Source organism: Fukomys damarensis, unplaced genomic scaffold (genome assembly GCF_012274545.1).
Source record: "Fukomys damarensis isolate Sample0158 unplaced genomic scaffold, DMR_v1.0_HiC HiC_scaffold_31, whole genome shotgun sequence".
NCBI classification, from domain to species: Eukaryota; Metazoa; Chordata; class Mammalia; order Rodentia; family Bathyergidae; genus Fukomys; species Fukomys damarensis.
Genome location: NW_022900943.1, coordinates 517,381 through 530,742, shown reverse-complemented (window position 1 = coordinate 530,742; position 13,362 = coordinate 517,381). Strand labels below are relative to the sequence as shown.

Below are 13,362 nucleotides of genomic sequence, written 5' to 3'. Positions count from 1 at the left end.
TTTTTTTGTTTTTTTTTTTTTTTTTTTTTTTTTTGGATTGGATGAGTCTCTTCAATGCAGTACACTGAGTTTTGTTTTTTGACCCAGTCTGCTAATTTGTGTCTTTTAGTTGGGGAGTTAAAGCCATTTATATTGAGAGTTGTTACTGGATGGTGACTTATTCTTACAATTTTTTTTTCTTTTGGTTGACGCCTTTGTTTTTCCCTTTTTGCTTTACTACTCACGTTGGTTGTATTCATTGTGTCCAAAGTTTTGGTTTTGTTGTCTCTGTCCAGAATATTCATGAGTATTTTTTTGAGTGATGTTTTGGTGTTCATGCACCTCTTAAGCTGCTCTTTGTCATGGAATTTATTTCTCCATCACCCTTTAAAGATAATAATACTAGTCTGGGTGGGAAAAACAGCTTCCAATGGACTTTTACTACATTTTAGTTATCTACCTATCCATTGATGGGCATTTGGATTGTTTCTACTTTTGGGTAATGTGAATAATGCAGCTATGTATATTCATTTACAAGTTTTTTATTGTCCTTTATTTTGTTTTCTCTTGGGTAGACACCAAGGAGTAAAATTGCTAGTGTGTTAATTTTGCTCAACCATTTGAGGAAGTACCGAACTGGCTTCAAGTAGGCTGTTTTCCAGAGGGACTCCTTTACATTCCTGCCAGCAGCAGATGAGAGTTCCAATTTCTTCATATCCTTGACATTTTTATTATCTTTCGTTTTGGTTATAGCTTTCCCCTGGAGTGAGAAATGGTGTTTTCTGTGGTTTTGATTTGTATTGCATTGTGACTAATGATGTGAACCATATTTCCCAGTCTATACTGGCCACTTAAAAAAAAAATCTCTTTGGAGAAATACATTTTTAGATCATTTACCCCTTTTAATTGGGTTGTTTTGTCACCACTGAGGTGTAAAAAAATCTTTCTGTATTCTGGATAACAGTCCCTTATTGAATGTATGCTTTGCAAATATCCCTCCCCTCCATTCTGTAGTTCGCCTTTCACTATCTTTATGTTGTCCTTTGAAGGACAGACATATTAAATTTGATTAAATCCATTTTCTCTTTGGTGCTTGTGCTTTTGGTATCATAATCAAGAAAACTTTACGTGACTCAACATTATAAATCTTTATAGCTTTAGCTCTTACATTTAGGTCTAAAATCCATTTTGACTTAGTTTTTACATGTGATGTGACACAGGGGTCCAGTTTCACTCCTTTGCAGGTAGATATCCAATTAGTAGAATTCAGCACTATTTGTTAGAGACTTCTTTTTCTTGACATTTTTGTTAAAAGTTAGTTGATTATAAATGTGAACATTTATATCTGGACTCTGAATTCAATTCTGTTTATGTGTGTATGTGTGTGTGTATATGTTTTGGTCCTGGGGTTTGAACTTGGGACCTTGTGCTTGTGAACCAGGCAGCAAAACCACTGAGCTAAGTACCTGGCCCAGTCTTTCAATCTTTTGCAGAGAAGCTAACTGGGATTTTGATTGAGAACTGTGCTGAATTTATAGATCAATTTTGAAAATATTGCCATTTTAGTATTAAGCTTTGTGATCCATGAGTAACTTATTTTTCCTGTTTGTTGGTGTTATGCAGAAAGATTGAAATAAAGGGAAAATTTTATCCTTAACATGCCTCTTTATAATCTGCTGATTTTGATTATTGGAGTAACCTAATTGATTACAGTATTTCACTGTGTGAAACTATTTTATTGTTCATATAGCTAAAGTGGTGACTTTTAGAATTATATATTTTGGGGTAGGATATATGTTAATTTTTGTATTGCTCTGAGTTAATGTTATAGTTTAAGAAAAATACTTTTTAATTGGTGTTTGGAAGCTAATTGTAAAAGGTAAAATATTAGTGGTACTATAAAATTCCAATTCAAATCAAATAGCTACTGTTTTTAAGTCTAATTCATTGTCATATTATTTTGTTCAAGAAAAAAGTAAACATTGGTTTATAGGTTACTTTCTTTTAGAACAAAGCATAATGAACATTTTCTTTAAATTCATCTTAGGTACCAAATCTGATTCCAGTTTTAATGTTCAAATTGGGGAGACCACTGGAACCTGTATTATACAATGATATACTGTATACTTTACCTATGCTTGGTGTTCACAAGGTTAGTATATTAACCAGTTTTCGTGTGTGTGTGTGTGTTTGTGTGTGTGGACTCAAGTAGTATATTGAATTCTGTTTTCTATTATGAAATTTTAAGCTCTAAATTTGGCCATGATCACTACTTCCCCTGTCTGGCCATGTTTTATAGGAGGTAATGTCAGAAGGCACAAGTATTTATTATAATATTTAATATTAATAATAACCAAGTTTTCATATTGATCATTCTGATTAGTTCCTATGCCCCCAGCATCACTAGCTAGCTCCTACCAAATTATCTCCTATCATTTTAGAAGAGGGTAATATTTCAGTAAGCTTCCATTTCATCTGTATCTCTTAATAAGATGTTTAAAAATGTTTTTGGCAACCTTGAGATTGGCTACATTTATATTTATGAAACCAAAGTTTCCTTGACATTTTCCTAGGTGTGTATTGGACAGATTCTTCGAGTAATCCAACTGCTTGGGAGCACCCCTCAACTGAGAGCTGTTACTTTGCGCCTGTTGACATCTTTGTGGGAAAAGCAGGTAAACTTACACATTGTGTGAGTATTAATCATGTTTCTTTTACAGAAGACAGCTGTCATGTATGACAGTACTTTGATTTAGTGGTATGAGTGAATGCATTAATGATTGCATTGAGAAATTTTGATTTATTGTGATCTAAAATTATTATGATCTAAAATTCATTTGTGATTAGCTCTTAAAAATATGAAAATACAGTCTTATTCCCTTATTTGTAAAATTTGTCTTTAGTTTTGTGAGCAAGTGAGAGAAATATGGTTGTGCTTGGATCCTGTCCTTAGGATGAGATTAAGCCAATTCTTGTTTTATGAGATGAGCAACTGTACACTAATGTGTAAGAAAATCCTCAACAATCACAGCAGCATTCTTCTCTGCTGATTTGCATTGGAAATTATAATGCATTTCTGCTAATGTAAGATTTAGAAATAAAAGTGCTGCATAAAGGCAGATAATGATTACTTGACTCAAGTTAGGAAATTCCCTTTTCTGTGACATTGTCTCACTAGGATCGTGTGTATCCTGAGCTGCAGCGATTCATGGCCATGTCTGACGAGCCTTCCCTCAGTGTGGGCAAAGAACTCCAGTGGGAGAAGCTGATTGCAAAAGCCGCATCAATCAGAGACATATGCAAGCAAAGGTGAGATGTGCTTAACTTCTGAGGATGTATATTGTGATGTATTTTTTGCTTAATTTTTTTATTGCATGGAGGAATCACTTATTTTTCAGTTCATAGTATCTGATGGTAAAATTAGGTACTACTGATAAGTAACTTTGAGAAATCTTTTTCTATTTTTTTGGTACTGGGATCGAACTTGGGTCCTTGCGCTTGCAAGGCAGGCACTGGAACCACTGAGCTAAATCCCCAGCCTCATAAATAATTTTGAGAAGCAAATATATCTTTCTTTTCAGGTCTAGTTTTACTTAGGTTCATAGGATAGTTATATTTTTTTGTAAATAATATTATGGTAAACATGTAATACCATGTTTTTTTACTTTTCTGTATATAAATTCTTAAAAACTAAGCACAGTCAGTTATATTTCTCTAAGGTATACATGGTTCTTATTAGTAGCTTTACTAGGCAAGGCTTTATTTGTGATTCACTGTATGACATTATTAAGAATTACAAAAGGGATGGAAATGATGTTGAATTTCCTTCTATTTTATGCTTTTAGGAAGACATGAAGATAGGAGAACTGACCGTGCTGTTCAAGATCATGTCTTAGTAGGGTGGAGAATATAAGACTGAAATAGCACAAGCATGGCGCTGTCTTGCTTTTTCCTGATATGGGTGAAGTGGAGATAGTTACTGAGGAAATAGATTGAATGCATCTGAGTAACTTTAAGTCTCACAGTATCATGTGTTGACCAGGCCTCTGCACTGAGAATTCCAGGAGCATTCCCACTTCTGTCTCTGGCTACAGTGCACCTGGTTCTTCCTGAGGTGGTGCAGTTGCATGGCCCTGCGGCCCACAACATGGATGATAACATTTCACATAACATCTTGGACCAGAATAGATAGGTGTATAACCGTGATCCGGGAGTTTGGATTTTATTGAGAAGTGGCGTGGAGAAAACTTCAGAGTGTGAACTGACATACTTACCTGACATTCTTGAGGCTGAGGTTTAGGACATGTTGGATGTTAGACAGATCATTCTTCTTACAACTTCTCAGTGTTCCTTTTAGTTTCCTCAGATGTTTCAAATTTTCCAGTTTTGGAAAATTATTTTCATTTTTGGACTGTAAAAGAATGGAATCCTATAAGGCAATTCACAGTATATGTAGTGGATTAACTAATGGTCAACTTGGAACACCCAGTTGGATCAAATCAGTGTGGCTCTGGGCATGGAAAATGCACTTGAGAACTATTGGCAGTGGCAACAACTGGAGGGGAAAACTGGAGCGGGGAAGATCATTTGCTGCTGTTTTCCTTGGAGAAGCTTGCTGCAGCTGGTTTTCCTGATGTGAACTTGGTTGTTCTCATCTGGGTCCTCACTGTTGCTGGGCATGGCCACTGTTCTTGTCAGGGGCTCTCTGCTCTTTGCCTTGAGCATCACTTCCTGGCTCCAGTGCAGATCCCTCAGCCTAATGGCATAAATCCTTCACCCTGCCACCACAGGCTTTCTAGTTTCCACCACTTTGGGCCTTCCCAGTACAGATGCTTGATATGGACTTGTATGAAATATTCCCGTAGGCTCTAGGCCTTTACCTGAACTTGTGTGGGATCCAGGCCCTCAGCTGGATTCTGCAGGTCTCTAGTGCGTGAACAGATCTCTTGTACTCCTCTGAATTTGACTTTTTGGGTAAATATTATAAAATAATCCTATAAATTATGTGTCCTATATTAAATCTATTCCCTTTCAAACTCTGACTACAACAGTTTAAATGGAAATAATTTCCTAAAACTGGAAAAATTTCAACACATTGGAGGTAGATCTGATAATGGTTAGAGCGCTTTGCTCTAATTTTGTTTTTAAATTGTCATTTATTGCAGGCCCTATCAGCATGGTGCAGATATGCTGGCAGCTATTTCTCAGGTGCTGAATGAATGTACCAAGCCTGATCAAGCTACACCGGCAGCCTTGGTGTTACAAGGTCTTCATGCACTCTGCCAAGCAGAGGTTGGTGCTTTTTAATTGTTTTGGATAGCTTTGGAGAAAATATTTTTTGATACCTAAGGATGTAAGATTAACTTGAGGTAACTAGAGGTCTGAATATTAATTCTCAGAGAATTTTGTTTGGAAGAATAAGGCAGGATCTTACTTGACAAATAGTTTTTAGAGGAGGGGTCTTAAACCACCTTTTCTTCCCCCTCCCAGTACTGGGGATCAAACTCAGGACCTTATGCTTGTAAGGCAGGCTTGGTGCCACTGAGCTTAATCCCTAGTCCCCACTCTTCTCATGTAGACGTTCATTAGAGACTCAAGAAAACTTCATTTTCAGAGTTCCTTGTTTTTTATTTTTGCTAAGATGGTAAGGAACTTTATATTCATGGAACATGGGTATATTTATTTATTAAATTTGTGATTAGAACATTGTAGAATCAAGTAAGATGAGGAAATGGCCATGGGCCATTTGCATTTTCATAGCCAGCAAAAATTATTATTGGCTTGAAGATTAGCAAAGGAATCTTTCTTCCCTAGTGATTAGATTTGGCAGAATGGGTGAATGTTAGAACCAAATTTCTGAATAATTTTCTAAATTTTAGACTGTTCCCAGAACTACAGATAGAATCTACTATTTTGAAGAAATATGGTAATCACATCAAAGATCATTCATTAACAAAACCAACGTTTTTAATACTGAACATAAATACTATAGTTTTGTTTTGTTTTTGTAGTGGGGATTGAACTTGGGTCCTTGCACTTGCAAGGCTGGCCACTGAACCGCTGAGCTAAATGCCTGGCCCCTAAATACTGTAGTTTTTAAGTGATACTAAATGGAATTTTTTCTTCAGGTTATGTTAGTTATGGCTGATAAAGAATGATAAAGGCCGGGCGTGGTGGCGCACGCATCTAACTTCAGTCTTTGGGCTTACAAGGCAGGTGGTGAAACCACCGAGCGAAATCCCCGGCTCATGTACATTTCTTAACAACTCTGCAGAACAGAAAATAACACCATTTTATAATCAAGAGAGTGAACCTCAGAGAGAAGTTCTGTATTTCCTTCAGATCTTGGTATGAGAATGCACATGTTCTTTTTGTGTGAACTCTTAAGTCAGCAGACCGTGAATAACTTCAAAACATTGCTGTTTAGAAGTTGCTGTGTGCTAAGGATGGTGCTTTCAGGCCCTGTGACCGGTAGTTGGAAAAGTTGTTAGAACTTGGTGGAAGAAGACTAAAATGACAGGAGACTGTGATATATAAACAAGGACTTTAGTTATTTATTTCTTCAGTCAGTCATCTGGGACCGGGAAGTATTACTTTACTAATCATATTACTTTGCTAATAAATAACTAGAAACTTTCTTATTAGGTCAGTTTTTAACAAAAACTTGAGGACAAAGAATCCTATATGTACTTAACACCTCTAAAAATTGACCTTTGTAACCATTTTGGAATATTTCCTTTTTATTGTTTTTTTTCTTGATAGTCATTGACTCCATTCTGAAATTAACCTTCCCCCTAATAAACAGCAATTTTATATTATTTTCCTAATTTCATTGTTTTCTTCAGCCGTCCAGGAAGCCGCTGTAGTCTGTCAATGCTTATCTTCCCCGGCACCAGAAAAGCCCTGAGTTTGACACTAATTTGCATCATTCTGTTTCTGTAAGACATCAGTATTAATTGTGGTCAGTACTGGGGCTAAAAAAAAAGTTGCCTGATGTAGTAGAAGGCATCTTTGGTCTTAGGCACTCCTAGGAGTTGTATGTTGTTAGTTGTATGTCCTATGGCTAAATTTATTTAATCTCACAGAGGACTTGTTTTTTTCAAATGAGGATAAAATGAGATTGATACAGGGGAAGAGATATAACTCCCGAACCTACTAGATATCTCAAACGTGACTTCTTCGTCTCTGAAATTGAAGAGTTAATTCTAGGAACAGTGGAGGTTAAGAGTAGGAAAAATTTATTGAGAGAAAAAACTTCTGTCTTATAGGGACAGAAGGGGGACAGGAAAGTGGACTGCATGACCTCCCCATTTCTCAAAGATATTTTATATAGTTGGGCCTGGTGGCGCACACCTAGTGGTGCACTCAGGAGGCTGAGGCAGGAGGATTGCTGTGAGTTTGAGACCAGCCTGGGCTACATAATGAGTTCCAGGTCAGTCTCAGCTACATAGTGAGACCCTGTCTCAAAAAAAAAAAAAAAAAAAAAAAAAAAAAAAAAAAAAAGTTTTAGACAGCAAAGCCATGTGGTGAGGTAGGTACAAAGTAGAAAATTACAAGGTGCGCATGAGGTGGTACAAAACCTTAACCAACCAGTAAGATTACAAATACAGTCACGCAGGTAATATTGATTAAATGGGGGTCAAATTGGGGAGCAAGTCACATAGCAAGCACACAAGGATTTTCAGTGAGGGTGGGGGTCAGGGATATTTCTTGGGAAGGCTGGGTTAAGATCTTGGCCCTCTACCCATGTGTTGGGTACTTATTTAGAATATCGATCACTTCTATTTATCCCCAGGGGAAACAGAGGGGGGAGTAGTTTCTCTCTTTTTACAGTTTTGGCATTGAGTTAAAGTGTCTTGATTGTCCTCTGTGTTGGCTTCTTGAGGATGGCCCTGTCTAACTGCCTATATCTAATGAATTTACCTATTTGCAATAAGATTACATACAGAAAAGACCTAGCATAATATCTGGCACTATAGATGCCACTATAGAAGAGCTTTCTTCTGATGAATTGGCATCTAAATGGATATAGTCAGTGCCGTAGAGGAGGTTCTAAACAATTTATTTTTTCCCATGAACCTAACATAATATATGATAGCGATTTAATTTCTTTGACCAGTTAGTATTCTTTCCCTTCACTAGCAGGGCTATTGCTACTTCATTGCATACTTACAGGAGACCATTTCTAGTTGTGGAGTACTCATTCCCAAATCCATTCCCCTGATCCAGACCATTAACCACAAAGATAATCTGGAGTGCACTCTTGTTACTATACTACTTTGCTTCTCTTACTTCTTTGTCCTCTGTAGGAATTGAGAAATCAAATCTAGATATTTTATTTATCAAAGTCCATCTCTTGTTTTATACATCAGTACTCCATCCTTTTCTTGGTTAACGGCATTTCTCTTTCCCATTGTATCTTCACATTTACGGTTAAACACATGTGAAGCATTGCTCTTAACACATTTACTATGAAGTCCAACTCCCATATATGTTTTTAAATTAAAATTCCCTTTTAAAACAAACAAAAAAGCTAAAAAAAGGCCAGGTGTGGTGGCGCATACCTGTAATCCCAGCACTCAGGAGGCTGAGGCAGGAGGATAGCTATGAATTCGAGACCGGCCTGGGCTACATAGTTCCAGGTCAGTCTCAACTACACAGTGATACCTTGTCTCAAAAAAACCAACCAAACAAACAAACAATTCTCTTTTGTGGATACCTTGCAAACGAAATGAGAATTCAATATATTGTCTATACAACAGTAACTGTTAACTCTCCTAAATTCTCTCTGTAACAAGATGGGCACCAATTAATAATAATGCAATATCAACAATCACCTAGCTTCATTTTTCTCAGGTAAAAAAGCTGAAAACCAAGATCAGACCAGAATCATAACAAGCTTTTATGATGGGAGGATCTGCCAGGGTGTCTCTGAACAAAGAAGAAAGAGCAATATGGATGAGATAGGGTGCTGGGGTGGGGCTTATAGGAACTGGGATGGGATTGGGTGATGTAGTGGTTAGGGATTGGGGGAGTTTGTGGCATCACTAGTTTCTAGGAGGTAGCAAGTATCAGGTACTCTTCTGGTGGGAAAAGGGGCATGTTGGGAAGAATACTGGCCTGTGGTAGAAGCCATATTTTAGACGAGAAGCAGGGCATTACGAGGAGGAGAAGGCTATTTTACGTAGCAGCCATCTTAAGGCGAGGGAAACCTAACAGTTTTATTTTTTAAAGTGCTGATTTCCTTTCATTTGTTTTTTTGCATCTGTGTTTCTTGGCTAGAGGCTAAACTATTTTACTGATGCTTACTAGTGGTAAATACGTTCTATATACCATATTTTCTTTATAAATATTAGAAATGTCCACAGTTGTGGTATATGTTAAAACTGATTGTATTATGTTAATTTTGGTAAGAAATATGCTCTTTTTAAATGTTTCTTTTTTTTTGTTTTGTTTTATTTTTTGAGACAGGGTCTCACTATGTAGTTGGACTGACCTGGAACTCACTGTGTAGCCCAGGCTGGTCTCGAACTCACAGTGATCCTCCTGCCTCAGCCTCCCTAGTGCTGGGATTACAGGCGTGTGCCACCACGTCCGGCTTACATGTTTCTTAATGAATAGCTTTGTGTGCTATCTTTTAAGGAAAAATAACCTATTTCCCTGTGATGAGCCTCGATGGTGGTAATGTATATTTCTGTTTTGTTCAAGGCTTTCAGAAGCTTTAAGTGTAGGATTTCATTATTTGTGAAGCTGCTGCTGTTATGTTCTATGACGTGTGTTAAAGTAAAATTTACTCAATTCAGCAGATTTTGCTAGGCTGCACTTAGTAGTTTGGGGCTAATCTTTTGTTTTTTGGCCAGCATACTGTCCTCGGAAGTCAACATAGATTCTGTGGGGCTGTTACACTGTCTTCTAGTTGAACTGTGTGTGAAGAAGCATTGTTGTAGCCACCAGCTTCAAAAATGAAAATATTCAGCAGAGTTGTGAATCCATTTGCCAGCAGCAGTTGATAGTTATTTGTCTACGCACTAATCTTTAGATTCTTAACAATCAAATATTGTTAGGAGTACAGAAATATAACCTAAAACAATGAAATACAACAAATCAACAAGCATAAATGAATAAATTGAATAACTCAAGCTTTGAGAAAATACCTCAGTTAGAAAACCATTTAAAATTAGATTTTGCAGAGTTTTTCCAACCTTGCTTTGGCACAACAAGCCACATGTTTCCTCATTAAACTTGGTAATGAACTCTTCAGTTTTCAAGGTTATAATAAAAATTCCTTTGTTTTTAATAGATTAACCTTGTTGCTTAACTTAATTACATGGCTATTGATGAAAGATTATATTTTTAAAGGGTGGACTCTATCTAAGTGTCAAATTTATTGGGATAAAGACTGTTTCCAGTATGGGTTTCTTTGGTGCTGCTTTGCTAAACACAACATAGAGAAAGAAAAGTTCAAGGAATCTTTGGCAGATCATAAAGAGGAGGATGTAGTCAGTCAGTTTGGAATTGGAAAGAGAAGTTTATTCTTAACAGTATTGACATGCAGATTTGGACTTCATACATTTCTTTTTATGGATAATCTACTTTAGAATATTACAGCTAGTATTTGATGGTTACCTGTTGGGAATTTGGACATTTTGTGATATAGGGATTATAAAATTTCATTTTACAGTGGAGAAATGGAGGCTCTGGAAATTTAAGTATCTTTAAGTCACATGGTTCATAAAAGTAGACCCAAGACTCTGAGACTCATGTTCTTTTATAATTCTGAAGCTTCCTCCTTTGGAAAAATGAAAGCATTGAATAGGCCAAGAGTTTGTCACTTTCATTGTCTTGCCCTTATGTTTTCTTTTAATTTCTTTTTCTTTTTTTTTGAGACAGGGTCTTGCTATGTAGTTTAGTCTGGTCTTGAACTCACTATGTAGCTCAGGCTGGCCTCAAACTCCTGGTGATCTGCCTTAATCTTCCAAGTGCTGAGATTATAGGCATGCACCATCATGCCCAGGTTTAATTTTAAATTTTTATTAGTACATGTTTGCAGTCACTAATGATTACATTCATCATGAGGAGTTGGTATGTTTGCGTACCACATCTTAATCCTTTTTATTTCCCCTTGCTCTCCTCCCCCTGTGCTGTTCTTGTTTCATCACTTTTTGCCTCACTCTAGCCCTGTTTGCCTTAATTTTCTTCCTTTTTTTGACTTAATTCAGAACAGTGGCTGTGAGAAACATTCTCTTTTTTAAAAAATCAATTTTATTGGAATATAATTTGCATTTATGCAAGTCATCAGTTTAATATATATAATTTAGTTTTCAATATTCACAATTACACAGTATCACCATACCTCTTTGAGAACATTTTCCTTACCTACCCTCCCCAAATCCCACATCCTGTCCTTCTCACCTTCAAGTCAGCATATTCCATATTGCTCTTGCCTTAGGCAACCACTTATCAACCTTCTTTCTCAGTGAATTTGCCTTTTCTGGACATTTTGAGAACAGAATCATGGTATATACTCCTTGTGATTATGTTTTCAAAGTTCATGCTTTGTTAAAGCAAGTGTTAGTGCTTCATTTTGTGTGTGCGTGGTTGAATAATATTCTGTATGGCTATAGCATATTTTATGTACTTATCAAGTGATGGATGTTAGATTGCTCTTATTATTTGACTCATGTGAACGTTTGTGTATAGGTTTTTTTTGTGTGTATGTGTATGGTTTAGTTTTTGGAAATATACCCCTCGGAGTGGAATTGTAGGTTTATATGGTAAGTCTCTTTTAACCTTTTAAGAAATTTCCGGCTGTTTTCTCGAGGGGCTGTGCCACTCTACGTTTATACCAGCAATGTGTAAGAAGTTTTGATTTCTCCACATCCTTATGAACACTTGTTATTATCTGTGTTTTTAAACTATAATTATCTTCATGAGTATGAACTGGTGTTTCATGGGATTTTTATTTGTATTTCCCTGATGATTAATAATACTGAGCTGCTTTTCCAAATTTTTAAATTATATTTTAGGTCCAGAGATTTATCTCAGTGGTTCTGCTGGTCCCAAGTTTGACCCCCAGTACCAAAATAATAATAATAATAATAATAATAATAATAATAATAATAATATTTTATCAATATATCATATAATTTTGGCAATTTGGTAAATGCATTTAGCATTTCATTTTTCTCTTTTTTGGTACCAGGGTTCAAACTTGGGACCTTGAGCTTGCAAGGAAGGCAGCAGAACCACTGAGCTAAATCCCCAGCCCATATTTAACATTTCTTAAGCAATTTCATTTTGTATTTATGTTAGTTACCATTTTGGAAAATTTTCTTCCTAGATTCTTAGAATATTTCCTTCTTCATTGCTTTTAATTTTCCCTATTGGCCATGTTCCATTTTATAATTGTCGGAGTGATGAGGGAAACAGTTATGACTTGATAATTATTTTTTTTGTTTTGTTTTGTATTTTTGGTATTGGGGATTGAACTCGGGACCTTAGACTTGTAAAGCAGGCGGCGGAACCGCTGAGCTAAATCCCTGGCCCATGACCTGATACTTCTGAGGAAGGGATGCTTAGAAAGCATGAGCTTGGTGGTGGGCCTTTCCCTTCAAAGAGAGCTTATTCAACGGCATGAAAGACAGATAAACACATATTTTGTGTTCTTTTCTTTACTACTTTGTTCATGTTTAAAGAAAATAAACTTTTTCTGTTTTTATGTAATTAGATTGCTTTCAACTAGAAAACTGTTATACTGTAATAATATATAATAATAAGCATCTGCTGTTTTACTGAGTGCTTGTTATTGGTAAACATGCTGCACTATAATTATTAACTAATTTGTACCCCAAACCCCTATATATGATAGGTTCTATTTTCTTCTGAGAGGTTGACAAAAGTCAAATAATTACCTGAGTTCATATAGCTAAAATGTACTAGAGCCAGAATTTAAAGGTATATGTCTATAATTCAAAGGTATATGTATATGTGAATTCAAAGTTTATATCTTTATTATTATTTATTGTTGTTGTTTTTGAGATATGGTCTCACTACGTAGTTCAGGCTAGCCTTGAACTTTCAGTGATCCTCCTGCCTGAGCTCCTGGAGTGCTGGAATTACATGCACTCATCACCACATCTGTCCAATCGCTATTTTTCTTAAACACCACTTTATTGTATGATTTATATATCATCATGTGTTTTTATTGTTCATGTTTGTGTTCAGTTGATCATATATTACAATATTATCGGTGAACTCTTGAGCATAATATTTCGAGTCTTCCTATGCTTTCACAGTTTTTTTGGATTCATAAGATTTTACACTAGTTCTGCATGAGTCTAGTAAAAATGTTTTGAGCTGAAGCATTAATTTTTAGTGTTTTCA

The 13,362-nt window shown here is 36.1% G+C and overlaps 1 protein-coding gene across 2 annotated transcripts in view; it reads left to right on the top strand.

Moving 5' to 3' along the window:
* The window catches only part of Focad (focadhesin), a 268,590-nt gene that overhangs the window by 109,270 nt on the left and 145,958 nt on the right, over positions 1-13,362 (top strand). For both annotated transcript variants that reach the window (XM_033757649.1, XM_033757648.1), the window contains exons 11-14: positions 2,027-2,131; positions 2,553-2,654; positions 3,158-3,288; positions 5,145-5,271. In XM_033757649.1, the coding sequence (XP_033613540.1) occupies positions 2,027-2,131; positions 2,553-2,654; positions 3,158-3,288; positions 5,145-5,271 (465 nt within the window). The remainder of the gene's footprint in view (positions 1-2,026; positions 2,132-2,552; positions 2,655-3,157; positions 3,289-5,144; positions 5,272-13,362) is intronic.